This window comes from Neopelma chrysocephalum, unplaced genomic scaffold (assembly GCF_003984885.1).
Source record: "Neopelma chrysocephalum unplaced genomic scaffold, ASM398488v2 Primary Assembly neopelma1_84, whole genome shotgun sequence".
Lineage (NCBI taxonomy): Eukaryota > Metazoa > Chordata > Aves > Passeriformes > Pipridae > Neopelma > Neopelma chrysocephalum.
The window spans coordinates 9,583,831-9,605,376 of NW_020897746.1; the positions used below are offsets into that span (position 1 = coordinate 9,583,831).

Here is a 21,546-nt window from a genome sequence, read left to right on the forward strand (position 1 = left end):
ATCCCTTGTGGGTCCATCCCATCCCTGGCAGCGCTGGCACCGGGACAGGACGTGCTCCTCCATCATCCCGGGGGCTTTTGCAACCCGGGTGCGTGGCTGGTGTTGGAGAGCTCTGTAATCCCCGGGGAAGCAGAGCAAGCCTCCTGTCGGTGGGCATAAATCAGGCGGGAGCTGGAGAGCAGGGCGGGCTGTGGAGGGAAGGGGAGCGCGGGCCCCTGAGCTGCGCCGCCGGATGGCTCCGGGACTTCCAGTTCATTTATTCTGCCGGGGTTTGCCCGGCCCTGCTCGGCATGTGAAATGTTTTCTCTGAAAGACCCAGCAGCGAGATGGGTGAAAAACATTCTCCTGTCCCAGGAGCTGGCAGAAATCCTGGTAAATCTGCAGAAGTATGTTTTTGTCGGTGCCGCTTTATTCTGTTAGGGGAACTAGTATAAACTATTCCAGCAGAAAACCTCTTCCTGGAATAAAGTCCTGACTCTGTTCAGAGCATTGTCAGGATGGTTGTACCAGGAATGGAGCTTAGCTGGTAAACATGTTAGGACTGAGGAGGGCCAATGGGGCAGGCACAGAGCTCCTGCACCCTCTGCCCCATGGATAAACCCCTCAAGAGGCACCTGCTGCCCTTCTCTGGGCTTGAATCAAACATAAGATCTGTGCAAGTTTAATTTGCAAAGAAAATATGGAATTTTTTTTTGTTTTGTTTTCTCCCCTTTGAAAGCCTGTCTGTCCCACTATCCATCCCCTCCAGGCTGTGGTTGGGCATTGTCAGCAGGGTCAGGGTCAGTGCTGGGAGCCACACCATGGGGACATGTCCCCATCCTGCATCACTTTGCAGCTGTGGGGTCAGTGCACGACCTAAGCCATCACTTCTGCTCTCCTGCCTCAGTTTCCCTGACCCTGGCTGGCACAAGGGGCAATGCTGGGAGCCCCTGGAGTGGTCCTGGATAACAGCGGGTGCCCGATCCAGTTTGAATTTCTCATCTCTCGCTGTGTCCTTATCTCCCTGCTCCTTGCAGCCAGGATGGGGATGCCTGCTGGGACTTCCAGCAGGAGAACAGGGCCATCAGTGTGGGTTTGGGCAGGAGATCAGAGCTGTGATACCCCGGGTGGGGTGCGAGCCCCGGGTGCCAGCGGGGGGACAGCACAGCTGGACGTGCTTCAAAGGGCGTCAGGTTTTTCTGGGCTCCGGCCACTGCTTTGCTCTCCAGGCAGGCGTGAAAATGTGAAAGAATGTGAAAAATGTGAAAATGATCTTGCTGGCCCCAAGATTTGTAAACTTTCTGGTTAATGTGTAATAAATACATGACAGATACTGCCAGTCACTGCCGTGGGTGACCGCGGCCGCTCCGCGGTGGCACCACCAGCGGTGACATCCCGGAGAGGCATCTCCTCCTCTGCCCCCGGGGCCAACCCCAGGATGTCCTGGTTGGAGAGGGTTTGGGGCTTTTCTAAACTGGTTTGTCTGGTTTGGACTTATCCCGAGTTTCTGTGAACCGCCTCGTCTGGCTTGCAAAACACTCTTTTACTTATTTGTTTAATCCTCCCCTGGGACAAGGTGCGCGCTGTGACGCCCAGGTGCACCCCGTCCACTCAGAGCGATGCCCAGCACGGTGCTTATGCCGCTTATCCCGAGGCCTTAGATCCTTGGAGTGATTCCTCCCAGGTGGCTCATCCAGCTGTAACCACCTGTGCAGTATTTCCTGCTTGGCATGAGGTGAGGTGCCTCCACAGCCGCGTTCACGCCGTAGTCAGCCCGGGGGAATCTCTTCTGAGTCATTGTTTTTTTGCAAAAATAGCTAAAAGTTGGTCCTTCAGCTCTGGGTGGGTCTGGCTGTAGCAAAGCTGGAGTGGGACAGAGATGCTGCAGGTCCTGGTGTGGCAGTGAACGGGCACCAGGGCTTATCCCAGGGAAGTTCCTGCATCCACCTGGGCACCAGTGGGGGACTGCACAGCACGGGGGCAGAGCTGGCACAGCCTAGGCTCAGCTGGGAATTCCAACCAAAAAGGGTCAGAGAGGAGACCCTGCCAAAGGGCTTGGAGGAGAGGGCAATGGATTTGATGCCAAGGGGTGGCCTCCTGCCCTGCCAGGGTTGGGATGTGGTCTGGATGTGGACGGTTCCACCTCTCCTTCAAACGGCCTCCGAGCATCAGGGATCAAGATGTTTTGTCTGATGCTAATGCATAAATTTCAGCCCTGGATGACTTGCCCTGTAATTTAGGGAGAAGAGACTGTCCTTTGAAAATTGTTAGCCCTGGCATCCCTCCCCAAAGTAAAGGGAAGGGATGGAGGTTTGTGGGTGGACATGGGCTTGGCTCCCTTGGAGTTTGTTCAGCTTTTCCAGGTGGCTGCAGGTGCACATTGTGGGATGCAGGGCCACCCCTCATGAGTGGGATGGGGTCCAGGATGGTGCTGCATGGAGGATGCTTTGAGGGGTTTGGTGCAGAGATGGGGCTGGGCTCACCCTGGCCATGCCCAGGTTAGTCTGTGATGTTCCTATGGAGTTGGTGGCTCAATTCTGTGCTGTCCTTGGCCCAGCTGGTCTCAGGCCCTGGGCAGGGGGTGTTGGACCAAAGCAGGGCTGCTCCCTTCAGGTGCCCATCTATGAAGAAGTCCCAGTGACTTTCCACAGAAATTGTAAAGGGAATTTTTTTTTTTGAAAACAAAAGCGATTTAGTACCATCAAACATGTCCAGATACCTAATCTTGATTCTTGGAGCAGGAGGGACAAGCTGTGGGGTTGCAGGAGGGTGCAGAACAGGAGCTGGGCTCATGGGCTTTGTTGGGGCAGGGCTGGGCAGCCTCTCCCATGGCTCAGCCCCCCAACCCACCACATCCCACCCCCATTAGCTGATGTACCAAGAGCCTCCAGGCTTCATAAATTAACACTATGAGCTATGAATTATGAATGGAGTCACATCCCTGATCACTTCAGTGCTACACTGACAGCCCTGGAGCTGCTGATCCGAGAGACAGCCCAAAGCTTTTAAAGATATGAACAGCAAAACCTGGGAATTATTTGCTTTGCAAGCCTCAAACCTCTTAGCCTACAGATGGGGCTCATCCTGTTCCCTCTCCTGCCTCCTCTTGTCGCCTTCTCTTTTGTTTCCCAGTATTCCCTTCTCTACTCACCCTCATGGTTTGTCTTAAGGGATGTTGTCCTGCTTGGCTGTGTTGACCATCCCATGGGAGCTGCATCCTTCATGGCACGTTCCTTTCCCAAGGTTGCTGGTACCAACTGGGGACAGCTGCTGCAGTGCTGGCCTCAGCTGGGTCCTGGTTGTCCCCAACCCAGTCACAGGTCCCCACACCATCCCCACGGGCTGGTGCAGAGCTCCTGGCACAGGACTCAGTGGGGTTTTGGCAGATCTCTGCAACTTCATCTCCCCTTGGCCATAACTTTGTGCTCAAGGGGTCGTGTTGCACAGCTCCATCTCTGCCATCGGTCTTTGGGGGGTTTATCCTTGAACCTCTCCACCACTGGAGGCCAAATCCTGCCCTAAGCAGCCAGATGTGCTTAATCCTGTAAGCCTGGGTATTCCTGAGGTTTGTTGCCTCTGGGTTTGTCTGGATTCCTGCATCCCTCCCTCTGGCAGCTGGGCTGCACTGCCTGCTCTGGTCCACTGGCAGCAGTGGGGCAGCAGGAGCAGAACTAAATTTGGAAAATGAGCTTCAGACACTTATCAGTTGTCACAAATGAAGGCAGTGCCCTACACGTCCCCCACTGTGGTGCTGTGCACCCTGCAGTGCTCAGGAGACAGCCCTTGGCAGGGCGGGAGGGAGCAGTGACGGCCGGCACACGGGAAACCATCCCAGCCCCAGCCATGGATGTGGGAAAGGGGCCCTCGTTATTCCCAGCCCTTTCCAGCTGAGCCATCGTGAGCCAGGCAGCAAAAAATACAACTTCAAAGGCAGAGCCTCGGCATGTGGAGAAGGCGTCCTGCCCCGGGCCGGGGTGCAGGAGCGCTGGGCACGTCCTGACTGCGGCTGGTTTCTCTTGCACAGGGGGTGCTATAGCCGTGCGAGGAGAAGGATGGACTGACACAGCCCCAGCAGTTGTTTCTCCACCTGAAGGCCAGGCTGAGGGGCTCAGTCTTCAGGGAAGGAGCCGTTTGTTGGACACAAACACCCCTCTGGGCTGCAGTGAGGGGAGAGGAGCCACCGCCGCAGATCAAGCCGCTCCTGGAGGGGAAAATACCACTTTGGTTTGGTGTCTAATTAGATATTTACCAGGAAGGAAGGAGAGATATAAATAGGGTGACGGTGACTTCAAAGGGTGTTTTTGACTTCTAAGAATAACACCTTTGCTGGCGCCGATTTCGGGAATATCAGCTGTGCTTGGGTGTGAAAGACGGAGGAGGTGTCGCAGCTCGGTCGGCAGCCAAGGGAGCAAACCCAGACCCCCGGCCCCACGGGACCAGCTGAGGAGGGGACATTGGAATCACTGCAAGGGCCTGTGGAGAGCTCAGCTGGATCCACAGGGACACAGGGGAGGGAGTCTGGGGAAGACGAAGCCGCCAGTGCCGCAGTGTGGGTGGGAGGGGACGTGTGTCACCATGGGGACCCCGTCCCCACGGGCAGTGCTGGTGCTCACCGTGGTGCTGGTGGGACTCTGGGCTCCCCGTGGGGTGTATGGGCAGCCCAACTTCATCGTCATCCTGGCAGATGATGTGGGCTGGGGGGACCTCGGGGCCAACTGGGCAGAGACCAAGGAGACCCCGCACTTGGATCAGTTGGCTGCTGAAGGGACAAGGTAATGTCTGTCCCCCTTCCCTGCCCTCTCCTAGCATCCCTGGTTGCTCTGTCCTGCAACAAAGGGGAATTCACTCCCACGGGACCAGCAGGGATTTAATGGATGTGGGTTTGGGTGCACGGGGAGGGCTGCCAGAGACCAGTACCTTGGGGTGCAGGTCCATCCATCCCTGTGAGACCTGCGAGCTTCATCCCCCACTCCCAACCCTCATCCCTGGGGCAGAAGGGGACGCATGCAGGGGAACAGGGAGGGATGGGGCAGTGTTGGAGCGTGCAGGGCCTTGTGAGCAAAGGGTCCTTTAACCTTCCAGGTTCGTGGATTTCCACTCAGCCGCATCCACTTGCTCCCCCTCCCGCGCCTCGCTGCTCACGGGGCGCCTCGGGGTGCGCAACGGGGTCACCCACAACTTCGCCATCACGTCGGTCGGCGGCCTCCCCCTGAATGAGACGACCCTGGCTGAGGTGCTGCAGGAGGCTGGGTACAGCACAGGGGCTATAGGTAATGCCCAAAATGCCATGGGGGCAGCTGGGGTGGGGAGGTGACAAGGGGTGGCAAAGCCTCCTGTGTCCATCCCTTGCAGGGAGGTGGCTGCAGGTACTTAAGTGGAGCGCTGGCAGTGAAAGGAGAGTCTAAAGGATCACATGAGAGGGATTTCACACATCTCCCTTGGATTACGTAATCCCAAGATTAAAATCTTCCTTTTCGATGCTGCCTGAAAGTCCAGACTTCTCCATTTAAGCTCTAATTGCTTCACCTCACAAGGAATGTGCTGGGTTTTCCTGAGCAAACACGACTGTGCTCGGCAGCTCTGCCATCCTGCATCCCACGCCACGGTCGGTGCTGCTGGCCCTGTGACTTTGGGCACCTTTCTGTCACCGTGGGTCCCCCCAGCCAGCACAAGCCCTTTGCACCTGCAGCTCCTGCTGGTGCAGAAAATCCCTCGGTTTCACCATAGCCCCACAGCTTTTGGAGTTCTCCCTCTTGGATCAGTGCATTCGGTGGGAGCAAGCGCGTGCTGGAAGGTCAGAGGGTGAAGCTGGCTGTTTGGGGGGGGGTTAGAAAGCCGTCGGCTCAGAACACAAACACATGAAAGAGCCTTTTAAGGCTGGAAACACTCGCTTTGCACAGGCATGAGATACCTTATGCATTTTTTCTGGGTTTCTGCAAAAATAGACGGCATTCTGGAAACGCGGCCAGCACAAACAAGGAGCCTTTCTTGTAGCAAGATTAAAGCCCCCAGCGCTGCGGGCACCTCGTGGGTGATGGCTGGTGGTGGCTGTAGCTGTGTAAACCTCTGAAATGATGTTCTGTGGCTTCCACGCAGGCAAGTGGCACCTGGGACACCGCGGCCGCCATCACCCCAACTCCCGCGGTAAGGGCTGTGCCAGCGGGGACGAGCCGAGGGCCCTGTGGTCACCTTGACCCTGCTGACACTCTCTCTCGCCTCTCAGGCTTCGACTACTACTTTGGGATCCCCTACAGCCACGACATGGGCTGCACGGACACCCCTGGGTACAACCTGCCACCCTGCCCGCCCTGCCCGCGGCACAGCGCGGCCGCCAGGTACGGGGCCGTGAGGGATTCGGGTGCTGGCACAGGGGGGTGGATGTTTGCATCAGTGTCCCCAGCCCCGAGAGCTGCCCTTTGCTGTGGCCACCTCCACTCATACTCCATGTGCCCAGTTTCGCCCCTGTGCACCCCACAGCAGGGTGCAGGTTGGGAAGGCCAGGAAAACCGCCAGGCTCCGTGCCTGCTACCACACCGGTCCCCTCTCCGTGTACAAGTGTTTGGTGACTCTTCCCAGCAGGGTGGCGAGGAAGGACTGTTACACCGAGGTCGCTCTTCCTCTCTTTGAGAACGTCACCATCGTCCAGCAGCCCGTGGCCCTCGGCAGCCTGACCACGCGCTACGCGGAGGAGGCGGCGCGGTTCATCCGACGGGCAAGGTGAGGGGACACGGTGGTTTTAAAACCACCATTTATGAGGAAGGTCAAAGCATTTGAGCTGGGCTGTGCCTCCTTCCTTAGGGGGAAATGTACAGCAGGGTTCTGGCTAGTGGGAATCGGAGGGAGGGAAATGTTGTCATCCCTCTCTCCTCCTTCCATCCGTCCTCCATCCCTCCATCTCTGCAGTGGCAGCGGGGCAGTGAAGGTGCCTCCCTGGATATGAGGTGCTGGCAGGGGTGTGGGAGAGGTGCTGAAATGGGTGCCCACGGCAGCTCTGGCAGTGGGACCAGAACAGCACCCAGAGGGGTTTGAACCTGCCCTGTGTGAGGGGTTCGATCTATTTTGAGGATAAAGCACTCCAAGATCCCTGGGCTTCAAGCTCTGCCTCCCCCGGGCTCACAGGACACGAGGTGCCCAGGTGTGCTCGTCCCTCAGGAGCAAAGTGGCTCCTCCAAATGACGGCCGAGCCCTGGGGATGGGTTGTGTAACTTTAATCCCCATTATTGGCGGATTACGAGCTGTGACTTTGCAAAATGCCTCCCTGCAGTGCGAGGAGAGGAAGCGCTGCCGGGCAGCTGAGTCCCAGCCCATCCCATGTCTGCATCCAGGGATAGCACAGACCCACAGAAGGGCCACAGTAGTGGGGTCCTGGGGGTTAGGTTTGTGTGATGGGGATGAACAAAAGGCTGGGCAGGGAGCAGCCTGTGGGAAATGGCTCCTTATAAATCTGGGTGTGGTTTTGTTGCACAATATCTATAGTGGTCAGGATGCTGAGGGTACTCAGGCTCTGGGCTGTGGGACAGCAGCAATCCCCCCTCCTGTCCAAGCCCTCTGGGCTGCCGGGATGCTGTTTGGCTGTGAAACCAAGTGTGTGAGCTCTGGGTTAATAGGAAAAACCTCTAAACTCCCAGAAGTGTTCTGGGGTTATCTGCGTTCACGGAGAACAGGATTAAGCAGGTGCCTGCCTTTTCTCTCCTTCCCTTTGATGGCTTATTCCAGTTTTCCCCTGCCTGACTCATTCATTACAGGGCAACAAAAGAACACCGGATTTGCCATCTCGGTGTTTTTTTAACCAGTCGTGTCAAGGTTGAGCAATTTGTGACGGGGAGACATGGGACTGCTCGAGCACAGTGAGCATGGGAGCAAAAGTCAGGGACTCCTGTCCTCAGTTATCTCCATCTGGGACAATTCTGAGGTGTCCTTGTGATAAGCAAGTGGGATGTTCAGCTGAACACCGCAGCCATGAGTTCATCTGGATGCTGGAGTGACGGAATGCGAGCCGGGGGGAAGCGGCTTTCCCTGCTCCAGGGTCTCTGGCATCCCGTGGGAAAACGTCTCTCATGGCTTTTGGAAGGGGCTGGGCACAGCCTTTTGCAGGGCACCAGTGCCATGGGGCAGGATGGGGCAGCTCCAGGTGGGATGGGTTTTACTCATTTTCCATCCCAGGTGACAGGGAAAAGGAAGGAAGTGCCGAAACACACGTCAGAGGGGCCCTGAAAGCTTTCTGGAGGCAGCGATGGGGCGGCCGGAGCCGGGCGCGTGCGCGGGCTGGGACACGTCCCCGGGATCCGGCCCCTCCCCGCCGCTGGCCATCCCACCCTTCCCCTCAGAGGTCCCTGAGGAAGAGCAGGACTCGTTGGAGGAGATAAATATAGCTGTAAACAAGCAAACAGGACATGTCCTCTGATGATTTAGGAGCGAGCAGGCACTGGGGCAGCGCGCAGCGGGCGAACGTGCCGCGCTCCCTGTCCGGGGCTGCTCAGCAGTGCCAAGGCCATGCCTGGGGTCGGTGTGGGTGTCCTGCTGTGGCTCATCCTCTGCCCACGTCACTGTCAGATCTCCAGGCACTTGCTGGAGAGGGGAACAAAGGGCCAAAATGGGCCCCTGAAGGAGAGGAGGGGAGTGGGTGGGTGCCTGGGATGCACCAGCGCAGGGTGTTTGGCCACTGGAGATGGAGGAAGGGGCGAGTCTGTCCCAAACAGGAGGACAGTTGACAATGAGAGGGGCCACGGGGAGAGGTTTAAGCAGGAGCAGAGGCCAAGCATCCCCCCCTACAAGGGTTTACAGCCAGCTGAATGCACATAGGGTGTTTTTCTCCCAGGAGCTGTGGAAGGGCCACCGGTCTGTGTCCCCAGGCTTGGCAGTGCCACCACCCCAATGACCTCCTGCCACTGCCTTGCCCTGAAGGCTGAACACTCTCCTTCTCTCTCCTGTGCAGCGAGAGTGGACGCCCCTTCTTCCTCTACCTGGCTCTGGCCCACATGCACGTCCCGCTGTGGGACCCCCAGCCGGGCCCCACCTCGGGCAGGGGCATCTACGGAGCCTCCCTGAGCGAGATGGATGCCCTGGTGGGACGGATAAAGGAGGTGGCCGACAGCCACGGGAAGGGCAACACGCTGCTGTGGTTCACAGGTACGGCAGGAGAAGCGGCTGCGGGGCTGGGGGTGACACTGGGGACTGCCCCGCACCAGCCCCGGCGTGGAGGTGGGTCGGGGGGCAGGACCTGTGTTTGTGCCCTGCCCTCGATGGTCCCGCTGCTCCGCGGATGGGGAGCAGTCCCCTCGCAGTGATTGGGGTCCCAGGGTGCCGCGGCCACTCCGCGGGGTGCCCGCCCTGCCACCCCCCTTCAGCCGCGGGGCTGAACAGGCGGGGCCGCGCCTAATTAAGCCACAAATCCTCACTCATTAAGAAGCCCAAATCCGCTCTCTCTGAGCAGCCTCCCTAATGAGGATGTCTTGCTCCTGACGACAGGAACCTCGCCGCCGCTCATTAGCGCCCGAAGGTGGTGGCAGCCGCTCCCCTTCCCCCCCCCCCCCCCTCACCCAGGACTCATCCCTTGGAAACAAACTGTTAGAAATCAAAATCAGTCATCCTGCTGCTCTTCCCCGTGTGGGGAGGCATCACAGGGATGGGAAGGAGGGATGGAAGGGTCACTTGTCCTTGCCCACCGCCCCACTGTGGAGGTGTCCCCTCCCACCCTCTGGTCCTGGTGTCACTCATGGAGACAGTTCTTTCTCTTGCAGGTGACAATGGCCCCTGGGCACAGAAGTGTGAGCTGGCAGGACGCCTGGGGCCGTTCGTGGGGGCCTGGCAGAGGCAGCGAGGTAACCTGGCAGAGTTGGGAGGGGGGTCTGCCAGTCCCCAGGGGTGCAGGGGGGGTGCTCCACAAATCCCTTCATTGCCCATTGAGGGGGACATGGGCAGCATTTCACCCCCAACCTTTCCCTGGCTGCTGCCCTAGGCTTGAACACACCCCAGAACAGTCAAGTTTTCCCCTAAAACTGCCGCTGGGAGGGTGGGGGTCTGAGGTCCCTGTTACCCCAGAACTTGAGGTGACTGGTGCTGGTTTGGGGACTGGATGTTGCCATCAGCTCCAGTAGGGTCTTGTAGCCCCCAGCCCCATCCCGCCCGGCACCCTCCCCACGCCCCGGGGACTTTGCTTTTCTTTCTCTCCGCCGTTTTCTTGGGGTGTTTTTTATTTCTTTTTTTTTTTTCCCATCTTTCCTCCTTTTCCGGCCAAGCCATCTGCTCGGTGGGTTTATTTCGGCCAGAAAACATTCATGAGTCAGGCGTTTCCCACTTCTGCTTGTGTTACGCAGCGTAACGTGCCAGGCTCGGTCCTTCCCCCCATTGCCCGGGGTCAGCGGGGCGGGAGCGCCTCATCCCTCCCCCGCTTCCTGACACCCAGGCCATGCGACCGTGGCCACTTCCCTGGGCAAGCGCTGCCGGCGGGCTGGCTCGCCTGTTCCCATCCCCATTCCCAGAGCCCTTCCTCCTCCTCCGGCTGGCCCCGGGAGTGAAATCCGTAACCTTAATTTTCTAGTAAACAAACCCTGCTGACGGCCCCGGGTTGCTCTTGAGCAGATGGTACAGGCAGTGCGGGCGTTCGGGAACAGGGCGAGGAAAACACGGCCCCTTTTCCAGCCCCTCGCCGCCCTGGGAAAACACCCGGATCCTGGCCGTGGCCGAGGCTGGGGAGGAGGTCGGGCTGGCAGGGCACTCCGAGCTGGCTGTAAACACCGGCTGGAAGGATGACTTCGGAAATCCCTCGGCTGGCTGTCGCACGGATGTTTGGAAAGCCAGCCCGGCGTTACGGGGCTGCTGCCGGCGGGGCTGGCACCACAAACACCCGCCCCTGGGTGCTGCTGGGGTGGGATGCTCGGCCGTCCCATCCCGAGGGAATCATCTCCCGGCACAGAAAAGCCCCTGAGGAGTGGGGAGGGCAAGGGAGAACAGGCTGCTCCGAGCTTTCCGTGTTTCACGTAGCTTGGTGTTTCCTTTTAGGCTCCAACCCAAATTCCAGGGGTGTTTTCCATTGATATCAGGTGGTAACTGGAGTTGGTCCTCACTGAGAGAAAGCAGCATATCCATATGTGCTACCCCTTTCTCTGGCTGGGGAGCTTCCCACAGCCCTCAGCCCACCCCAAAAACTTGTTTCCCACCCTGTGGTCAAGAGCCCAGCAAGGGGGGATACTGGGATAGAGATACACATTTTGGGGATGTGATGCTGGGCATGTTTTGAGACAGGTTTGGGAGCCTCCAGACTGGTGTCCCTGTGCTGAGGACCTGCTGTGTGTGGTGGGACCAAGGTTTTCATCCCACCACGGGAATGCACAGTTCAGCTTTCCTGGAAAGCCCGGAAAGTCCCCACAGCAGCAAGGCTGCATCATCCCCACCCTGGGGAAAAATTCCCTGGTTGGGTTTGGGTGTTTCAACCCCATTTACTGCCCAAAAGTGTTAACGTGAGCTCATTCATGGGCTGCTCCAATGTCCTGACCAGCCACAGGCACTGGGGTGGCTGGAGGGGATTCCCCCACTCTGCTGTCCTGCCAGAGCCCCCTGACCATGCATGGAAAAACTGTGGAAATGCATCCAGGAGGACGAGTTATTTAATATGTGTGCAGAGATGGGGATTGATATTAATTGCTGTAATTGCTGTGGTTTCCTGGGGTGTCTGAGGGCAGGGGAGGCACCTCACTTTAGCCATACATGATGTGTGTTAGAAGCACTGTTATGTTTCCAGTAGCCACAAGAGATCCCAGTGCCGGCTGTGTCCCACTGTGGAGGCCCCAAGGAGATGTCCTCTGGGGGGGAAACACCAAAAGTTTAGGTGGGGAGTGAGAGAGATTGAGGATGTGCCAGCAGAATGGGCAGCAGGGTCAGAAACTAGAACTAGCACAGCATCCATGCCCTGTGTGTCCCTGTGGGTACCTCAGCATTGCTTGGGAGCGTGGATCAGCCTGTCGGATCAGGGAGTGACTCCTGGAGAGGCTGGGCTGGGCTGGGGACCGGCACAGGGGCTCGGAGGAGCGCGGGGTGGCCGTGCCTCTCTTGGCTGTGCCCGGAGGAAATGGCTTTGGGCGAGCGCCGTTGCCATGTGCACGCTGAAAGGCGCGGGACAAAGGCTGCTCCTGGGAAGTTTGCTCGGTGAATCGCGTTGGGATTTTTCTGTTTGCCCCATTCCCAGCCCCTTCCCCCGCCTCAGCTGCCTGGGGCACTTTGGGCTACAGCCAAGGCAGAGAGAGGCTCTCCAACACACTTCCACCCGTTTGGATGCTCAGTCCTTGCGTTTTGGTGCTCAGCACCCCCGTCCCTGTGTGCAGCACTCCAGGTGGAGGAAGGGACTGGGCAGCTTCCCCATGCCATGCAGAGCATCTCAAACCCAAGGGCAGAGCAAGGGTGCTTTGGGTGCTGTCAGGGAAACGATGGATCAGGTTCATTAGCTGACAGGAGGGTTATTAGCAGGATGGTATTTTTAATGAGGCAGGTTTCCAGCAGGCGGGGGGGAGGAGGGGCTGTCAGTGCTGTACCTCGCTGAGGGCAGCAGTCCCTGGAACAAATTCCTACATTTCCTGCCTGCTCCATTTTCTCACCTGACATCAAAAGTGGATGGAAATGCGACAGCTCTGGCAGCAGCTGCATTTCTCATCACTCGCTGGAGAAACACAAAGCAGTGCCAAACTGAGCCCCCTTTTTTTTTTTCCCTTTCCCTATTTCTTTGAAAAACTCTTGTAATTCTTCTCCCTCCCCTGACCCAGATCCTCTCCAGCAAAATCACCCTCCTTTTGGGGCAATTAACGCCGCCTCTGCCTCTGAACGGTTCCTTTGCCAGGGAAACTCCGGGGTCAGGAGGTTTCCCATCTCAGCAGGGTGCTGAGCACTGCCCTGTTCTCTTGCAGGCGGGAGCTCAGCAAAGCAAACGACCTGGGAAGGAGGGCACCGTGTGCCAGCAGTGGTGTACTGGCCTGGCCACGTCCCTGCCAAGCGCACGAGCCGTGCTCTGCTCAGGTAAGAGCCCGTCGGGGAGCGGGGCAGCCCCTCCACCCTATTTGGGAGGACCCACCATCCCCAGGTCACCACCTGGGTTTTGGCAGCAGCAGCTGCCTGCACTGGTTATTCCGTGCCTCGTGCCAGACTGTACTTTTGTCCTCTCCCAAGACTTAATGCTTCAGCAAAGAGGAGTTTGAAAGGGCTTTTTGTGAGGCTGGTGGGTTGGCGTGAGCAGCCACCGGGCTCCGTGTGCCTCCTGGCCGCGGTGGCCGAGGGCCTCCCGATAATTAAAAGATGACGATGTTCTCTCTCCCCACCAAGGAGCAGGGCTCAGGCTTTGTGGTTTGTGAATGGCTTTATGTGGAGGAGGGTGCGGTTGTGGGAAAGGCTGGCCGGGGAGATGGTGCTTGGCAATCCCTGCAGGATGCGGCCGGGCCGGGATCCGGCGGGAGCAGAGGGGAAGGGCTGCTGCCCCCATGCCTCGGCTCCCCGGGGAGGGTGGCATGGGGGGTTCCTTACTGCAGCAATACTGCACCTCTGCAGGCAGCAACTGCACCCCTCCATGTGGGACTTGCGCCTCTCCTTGCATCCCTCCTTTTCCAGCAGTTGTGTTGGGATGCCCCATCTCCTTTCATCCCTGGAGCACAGCATGGTGGAGGTCAGGGCGGTGGGGCCAGGGCGTGGCTGGGCATTGGGAAAGAACACCCCAGCTGCTGGAAGCAGGTCCTGGCTGGTGGGCCCTGGGGAGGTGTTGGGTGTTTCTGAGGTCTGTGAGATAAGCTGGAACCACTCACTCCTTACATGGCCCGAGGGCAGCTCTGGGAGCTGGATTTTTGCAGGCACGGGAAGGTTTGAGCCATAAGCTGAGTCACGGGTGTCTGGCAGAGGGGATGGGGCACACGTAGCACCCCATGGATTCACCTCCAAACCTTTCCCCTCCACAGGACGTGGGGCAGAGCTGCCAACTCCTGCCTGCTCAGGCAGCCAGGGCAGGGTCAGTGCCTGTCCCCATCCCCCTGTCCCACCAGCCTCCCTTCCAGCCCTGCCTCCAAGCCCTGGAATTCTCAAGCCCAGGTTTTTTCCTCCAGATCTTACCTCCTGCATTTCCCAGCTCCGGTCTGGCAGGTGGGGACAGCTGGAAATCCAGCAGAGGCAGGGGCTGTGCTGCACTGCTTGGAAAGCAACTCTGCAGCTCCCCAGGAGTCAGAGCACACCCAGGGTCCCTCCAGCACAGCCTGGCATTGCCAAGGGGCCGTGCCCAGCTGTGTGGGATGAGGCACTCCCTCTTCAGGAGGCAGCACAGAGCCAGCCTGGGGGACACGAGCAATGGGTCAAGCTCAGGAAGGTCTCACCACTCTGGTCCCAGCCATGGCCTGAGCTCATGGACAGGGAAAGTGGAGGGACATGGAGGGATGTGGAGGGATGTGGAGGGATGTGGAGAGATGTGGAGAGCAGGAGTTTCTTGGTGCTCACAGTGTGTCAGGACAGGTGGCTTTTCTCTGCACTCAGAGTCACCCTTGGGGACATCCCCCAAAGATCAGCATGTGCAATAGGGAAGCTGAAATTCCCCCAGTTGATGGGGAAGACCAAAAAGCTGGGGAGGGAATGAAACCTGTGCACAGGCCTGGCTGGGAGCCCTCTGCACACCCAGAGGGACCTCTGCCTGGTGGGATCCCCAGGAAGACTGGGGGCTGGGCAGGGGCAGGAGTTGTCCATCCACATGAGCCTCCTCTGCCCCTGGGGTTACGGAAGCACTGACAGCCTTTGCCACCTGGGCAAAGAGCCTGCCAGGACTGGGCAGGACCTCTTGGCTCCATGTCCTCCCTGGAGCAGGGAGCAGGGAGGTGAGCGAGGTGAGTGTGCCCAGGGGCAGGGGAAGCTGGAGCCAGCAGGGCGATGCTGAGGCACCGCCACAGACCTGCACCTGCACGCCGGTTTCTGCAGAAAAACTGCTTCGTCGGCTTTTCTTAATTACGTTTAATTGTCAGAGCCACCCGCTGTGCCTCTGCCCTTCCCTGCCCCAGCCCAAAGTAGGGCACGGAAGAAGTAGGTCAGGAGGGTGGTGAAGAAGCAGATTGCACCATCCTGGCTGTGCCAGCGGCGTGGGGCCGGGCGGGCTGGGCGAGCTGGCAGCGTGCAAGGAGAGCTGGTTCAGCTGCCTGCAGCTGCCTGCACCCCCTCATCTCCGGGCAGGGCAGCCTTCCCTGCCACATCGTGCCCAGGATGCCAGGATGTTCATCACCGTGGCAGGGCAGTGCTCCCAGCACATCCTGCCCGGGATGTTGGGATGTCCATCACCCCGCACAGCTCTGCCCTGTGGGGCACAGGCAGGGAGCTGCTGATCCCTGGGCCCTTTTCCCCGGTGTTCAGGCAGCAGCAGGGTGCTGGGGTGACTTTATTTGTTAAACCTCTCTTGGCCAGGACAGGGGTTGGCTTTCACTTTCCCTTAAGCACGGCTTCCTCACCTTGGCTTCTGGGATGTGCCTTTGCTTTGATGTCAACTTTGACCAAAATCCTACATTTTCTTGCCTTTTTCTTTGGGTTACATTTACCTATGAGTTGGGGGGGATCTTCAACTGCTTCTGTCCTCAGTCACATTGTCCTCCTGCCCCACGAGATGACAATTTCCAGAGGTCCCATCTGCTGCGTTAGGGCTGCTTGGTCCAGCCCTGGAAGCATCCACATGTACCGTGCTGGGGGCCAGATCCTGAGGGTGCTGAGCACCCACGGGACCCGGGGCACGCTGCCCAGGTGAGCTGCCATTCTGGGGGGACCTGGTGTGACCCCAGCGAGGTGCTGCAGGGATGCAGTGAGGAGCCAGGATTTCTTTGGGCGCCTCCCGGCTCCGTGAGTGTGCCGGCCGGGGCTGCCTCGCAGCAGTGTTTGTTCTTATTTGTTCTCTCCGTCTCTTAGCAGCTAAATTAAAACTTGTTGAATGGGAGAACCGGGGGCCGTTAAGCCCAGGGCTCTTTTTTCTCCACTCGGCTGCCATCAGCTCTGGGCAGGAGACACACGGGGACAGGATCGTAGTAGGGGCAGGACAGCCATGGCAGGACCGTGGCACTCTCCTGGTGCCCCCAGGAGACCTCCACACGACAGGGATGTGCTGGAAGGTGGGGAATTGCCACGGCCAGGCTCTGCTTTGAGCCACAGGCAGCAGGTGGGGAGGCAGTGACTGTCCCTCTATGCGTCCCCACGGAGCCAGGGAGACTGTGGGTCACCTTCCCCGTGTCCCTCCACACCGGGGGAGCCCCGAGTGGTTGTGTCTGAGGCCCCTGCAGGCGCAGGGGGGCTGTCGGTGGGAGCGCCGTCGGGGTCGGGTGGGATTTGCGGAGCAGCCCCGCGCTCGTGTTTCATCCTGGCGGTCCCGCAAAAGCCAAGACCGCATTTTCCAGGGGCGAGACGGGATGTGCTGTTGCTGGCGTGAATACTCCCTGTGCTTGCACTTTCTCCGCGGGGCGACCCGCTGCCTTGCCCCGTGCCCGGGGGGCTCAGGAGGGGCTGCCCCGCCGTGCCCCTGCCCCGCGGGCGCGGGGGGAGGCACATCCTGGCTGAACCCGCAGCTCCTGGCGAGCAGCCGGCTGGGAGTGGGAGACACGTGAAGCTGGGGCTTGCCAGGGCCTGAGCCGCCGCTGGAAGCCGGGTTTAACCTTTTCGGTTTTTGGGGTGGGTGCTGGGAAGCAACTGCCCCCCCCCGCAAGGCACTTTCGAGGGGCGGCGGGGGGGCACGGGTTGGGGTGGGAGGGACCCTCCAGGGATTCTTGCTCCTTGCACTGATGGCAGCCACCTCTTTCCCCAGCACCCTGGACATCTTCCCCACGCTGGTGGCCCTGGCTGGGGCGGCGCTGCCCCCGAACAGGCGCTTTGATGGCTTGGATGTGTCCCCAGTTCTCTTTGGGTGGTCGGATGAGGGGCACAAGGTAAGGCAGAGCCACCCCCTCAGTGACACCCCACCCCTGACAGCAGGTCCCTGAACTAAACCAGGTAAGTAGGGGGTGGAAAAAGGCTCGGAGCTGGTGATGTGTGGACCCACAGGAGCGTCACCCCCTGACCTGGAGGAGGAGGAGGGCAGCTGGAGTTGACCGGGTGCTGCACCAGGCTGGGCTTGGGATATCAGGGTGAAAGGGCTTTGGGTTAATGAAGACTGCTTTGTGTCTCACTCATGAATCTGGGATTATGAATAGAAACGCCTGTGCCTGCAGCTTGGCACCTTCCTGTGTGCCACAGGGCTGTGCCCCCATCCCAGGGACACCATCCTGGGGATGCTCAGGCCTGTGGCAGCCCGTGGTGCTCTGCATGGTGTGTCTGCTTCCTAATCACAAAAGGTACATCAGTGTGGGGAAGAAAAGATCCCAGGGGCTCAAACCTGGTTGTATCCCTTTATTTATCATGCCAGGTGAAGATGGAAGGAAGCTCTCCTTCTCCCAGCTCCATGGCTGGGGAAGGTGCCCGTTGTTACCATGTTCCATCGGGGCAACCCACCCCATATCCCACAACTCTGTCCATACAACCAGCTGCTGCCAGCTCCTCTAAGCCCAAAAAACACAGTTTGCAGGACAAGCAGGATGGCCACACGTTTGTCTCAGAGTTCCACGAGATTTTTTGCAGAACCAAAAGATAAGGAAAGAAAAAAAAAAAGCGGCTTTAATAGCAGTCCCATGGATAAATCCTGATTTTGCTTTTAAAGTCCACCCTCCTGTGAGCACCGTGAGCCAGCTCCCAGCGGGATCTTGGATTTGCTTTCTGTGTCCATCAGGGGTTTGGTATTTGCTTTGTATTTATGGAACCCTCTGCTGAACTGGGAGATGAAGCAGGGAAGCGGATGGGATGTGGCCAACGTGCTCTGCTGCGTTCCTTGGGATTAACCCTCCTCTGCACGTGCAGTGCTGGGAGGGGGGGACTGGTGGTTTGCTGGGAGTGCTGGTTTACTGGGAGTGCTGGTTTACTGGGAATGATGGTTTGCTGGAAGTGGTGGTTTTACTGGGAATGATGGTTTGCTGGCAGCAATGGTTTGCTGGGAGTGCTGGTTTGCTGGGAGTGCTGGTTTACTGGGAATGATGGTTTGCTGGGAGTGGTGGATTTACTGGGAATGATGGTTTGCTGGCAGCAATGGTTTGCTGGGAATGATGGTTTGCTGGCAGCAATGGTTTGCTGGAAGTGATGGTTTACTGGGAGCAATAGTTTGCTGGGAGTGGTGGCATGCTGAGAGTGATGGTTTATTGGGAATGATGGTTTGCTGGGAGCAATGGTTTGCTGGGAGCAGTGGTTTGCTGGGTGTCAAGGCTGAATGGGAGAGGGATGCACAACTGCACCGAGTTCAGGCAACGGGTTTTCTAGGGAGAAAAGGCTTCCCACTCCCCCTTTTCTAGTTTTTTATTTATTATAACAACAAAGTCACAGCTTAATGGAAGAGTTCCAGAGCTGGGAATGTTTCTTGAAAGGGCTCAATCGAAACAAGCTCCTTAATTATGCAGCAAATTATAACAGATTTCCTTAGTGAGGGGTTTTAAGAGGTTTAGGAATGTGGTTGTTGGTAGGAAGGGAGGTTTGAGTGCCCTTACACGGGGCTGGCAGTATCCCAGCTGTGCTGCTAAAGGTGTAGGCAAAGCTTTAAAGCTGGAGGCAGATTAATTGGTTCAGTTCCCATTTTTGGCTTCACGGGGCCTTGAATATTTGCTGATTCCTGCTTTGGAGCTGTTTTATCCTGACCGGGGAGTGTCAGCAGAAGGGGACTCTGCTGCAGAGGTTTCTCCTTGCAGCAGCTCACACTGCACCACCTCTTCCACTTTACACCCTTCTATTTTTTCCCCTAAAACATAAATATTAAACCAAGTTCCAAAAGGTGATTTATTTTTTTTAAATTTCCCTTGCAATGGAGGGCAATAAAGGAAACTGAGAGCATTCAGAAATCACCCCCTACCCTGAATCCTGGCATTTCTTGGATGAGGTACCAGCTGGGCCCTGAAGATAGTGGCCACATCCAGACCAGGCAGCACAGGATGGGCATCTCTGGGTGCCCAGGGGGGCTGGAATGCTCTGTGCTGGGCAGTGTGGGATGGACATCTGGGTGCTCTGTGCCGGGCACCTGCTGAGGCATTGCCACGCTCATCAGCTGTGAGTGCTGTTACTAAACTTGGCACCACAGCTGCCTACAACTCCAGCAGATGTTTCTAATTTTTTAGCGCAGTGGAAATTTCTTGAATCACTTTTAAACTCGAATCCCAGGGAGGAAACCTCAAGTGACTCATCCCTCAGTGAAGCCGTTGGCTCCGTGGCAGATCTGATCTGAGCGGAGGAGCTGCTGGACCGTCCAGCTCACTTGTCTCCTCGCTCCCGTGTGCCAGAGCAGCTGTCCTGTGTGGATCAAGTGTCCCAAATACTGGGGGGGGGGGGAGAGATTCGACCCACCCTTCCCTCCTTCCCTTCCTTCTCAGCCCGTTCCCTGTGCTGTTGTCAGGGAAGGGAGCCCTCGCACAGCGGGGTGAGTCAGCGGCGGAGACGGACACGGGATGATGTTCCAGCACCTCACCTTCCCGTGTGGCCTCTGCATGAGCTCACCCTCAGCTCTTGGGGCTGGCTCCTGGCTCTGGGCAGGGATTTGGCTCCCTTGGAGCACCCACGGAGTGGGTGACACACAGCACCCGACTCTCAAATATTACACAGGCATCCAGTGGTAGGACAAGGGGGAATGGTTTTACCTGAAAAGAGGGGAGATTTAGGTTAGATGTTAGGAAGGAATTCTTCCCTGGGAGGGTGGGGAGGCCCTGGCACAGGTTGCTCAGAGAAACTGTGGCTGCTCCATCCCTGGAAATGTCCCAGGCCAGGTTGGATGGGGCTTGGGGCAACCTGGGCTAGTGGAAGGTGTCCCTGCCCAAGGCAGGAGGTTGGAACTAGATGGTCTTTAAGGTCCCTTCCAACCCAAACTATGATCCTGTGATATTCTGTCCTGCTCTGCTGAAAGCCTCTGCACCTTCGTGATCATTCCTTGACATAGAATTGGTCTGGGGAGGTAAATTCAGAGGATCCTGCAGAACCAGGAAGGCAAAGGGAGATGATGGTGTTTCCTTGGGTCCTTCTGCCACCATCCCACCCTTCAGCAATCAAAACTCTGTTGGTTGCTCAGTCCAGGGGCTGAATGGTGGCTGTAAATGGGTGCACAGGTGGAGCAGGTTTTCCCTGCCATGTTCTGACAGGCACTTTTTTGTCCTTCCTTCAGGTTCTGCTCCACCCCAACAGTGGGGCAGCTGGGAAGGTCGGCGAGATCGAGGCGCTGAGGCTGGCTCAGTACAAGGCCTTTTACACCACAGGTACCGTGTCCCTTCCAGAGATCCTAAAGTCTGGGAAAAAAACTTCTGGAATTCTTGGATCCCTGCAGATACAGGTGGAAACCAACTCAGGTTAATTCAAGCAAGAGCCAACTCAGCTCTGCAGCCCGGGGTTGTTGGCCCCAGAAACACTCTTGGACTAAGAGCTGGGACAGGGTGGGCCTGGGCTGTGAGGAACACAGAGGTGATCCCTGGGCAGCCCATAACTCCAGGGTTTTTCCCTCATTTCCTCCCTAGGAGGGGCGATGGCTTGCGATGGGAGCACTGGGCCGGCCGAGCATCACCAACCACCCCTCATTTTCAACCTGGACCGCGACATCCAGGAGCAGGAGCCTTTGGACGTGGCATCCAGGGAGTACCAGGCAGTGCTGCCCATGATCAGCAGGGCTTACACCCAAGCTCTGGAGGACGTTGCAGCCGACAACGTCTCGGTTGCAGATTATTCCAAGGATCCAGCCGTGATTCCCTGCTGCAATGCCCACCACGTGGCCTGCCGGTGCCACGGGGCTCACGCAGCCACGCTGGACCTTCCCACGGAGAGGAGAACAACACGGCTTTGCCTCTAAGCAAATAATTGCTCAGGATGCTCCTTTCCCGAGTGTGGTGTCTGTGGATGGGATGTGCTGGCTCCAGGCTGGAGGCTGGGTCACCTTTGCTCCGTGTAGGAAGCAAGGGAGGTGAGTTGGTTGTGGCTCTGGGGCAGCACACAGAGGGTCCCCTTTGGTGCAGAGCAGGGCACTGCAGTACCTTGCTGGCTCTGGGCACGTGGGAGGGCTTTTTGTAGGGCTCTTTAGCTGGGAAAGAGCCAGGTCTTGGATTAAAACTACCTTCTGTGAGAGCTGGCTTTGGGAGAGAATTCCTCTGGGAAATATGCTTGGCTTTCCCTCTAAAATGGGAGTTACAGGAGCGTCTGGTGGGAGCACAGGGCAGGGGAGGACGGGGCCTCTGAGCAAACATCCCTTCTGCTGCTGAGAACCTGGAAGTCTGTGGCTGCAGAGAGAAAATTCCCGGCTGGCACGAGGTGAGTGCTCTGGGAAATGGAGCAGCTGCCCCACCAGCTGCCTGGTGAGGTTTGTTAGTCTTACCCCATGGTAAGACCCAACTGTCTGTGGAAGGACAGGGGTCCTGGGCTGTCCCTGAGAGCTGCTCTCCATGTGGGCAGGATGCTCAGCTTGTCCTGCACGGCAGAGCTCAGGGACTGTGCTGTGACACACACCCGAGTCCCAGTGTTTGGGAAAGGCTTTTTCTGGGAAGG

The 21,546-nt window shown here is 57.9% G+C and overlaps 1 protein-coding gene across 2 annotated transcripts; it reads left to right on the top strand.

The window, feature by feature from the left end:
* The first annotated feature begins 1,493 nt into the window (after window positions 1-1,493).
* ARSG (arylsulfatase G) lies at window positions 1,494-21,491 on the top strand. Of its 2 annotated transcripts, none has more exons than XM_027691332.1 (12): window positions 1,494-1,714; window positions 4,004-4,751; window positions 5,062-5,249; window positions 6,076-6,123; window positions 6,203-6,314; window positions 6,556-6,696; window positions 8,915-9,108; window positions 9,720-9,800; window positions 12,876-12,984; window positions 16,766-16,886; window positions 20,183-20,273; window positions 20,529-21,491. In XM_027691332.1, the coding sequence occupies exons 2-12, from the start codon at window positions 4,555-4,557 to the stop codon at window positions 20,855-20,857; spliced, it is 1,611 nt and encodes a 536-aa protein (XP_027547133.1). In that variant the 5' UTR covers window positions 1,494-1,714; window positions 4,004-4,554; the 3' UTR covers window positions 20,858-21,491. The 2 variants fall into 2 exon arrangements, with proteins under 2 accessions (XP_027547133.1, XP_027547134.1); XM_027691333.1 differs by having other exon boundaries at window positions 6,559-6,696; window positions 20,529-21,490.
* The last annotated feature ends 55 nt before the right edge of the window (window positions 21,492-21,546 follow it).

Bases quoted from the DNA above. Each gene is read 5' to 3' on its own strand.
- ARSG (XM_027691332.1), top strand. From the start codon at position 4,555: ATGGGGACCCCGTCCCCACGGGCAGTGCTGGTGCTCACCGTGGTGCTG. The intron at 6,697-8,914 runs GTGAGGGGACAC...TCTCCTGTGCAG, and splicing joins CGGTTCATCCGACGGGCAAG to CGAGAGTGGACGCCCCTTCT. The intron at 9,109-9,719 runs GTACGGCAGGAG...TTTCTCTTGCAG, and splicing joins CACGCTGCTGTGGTTCACAG to GTGACAATGGCCCCTGGGCA.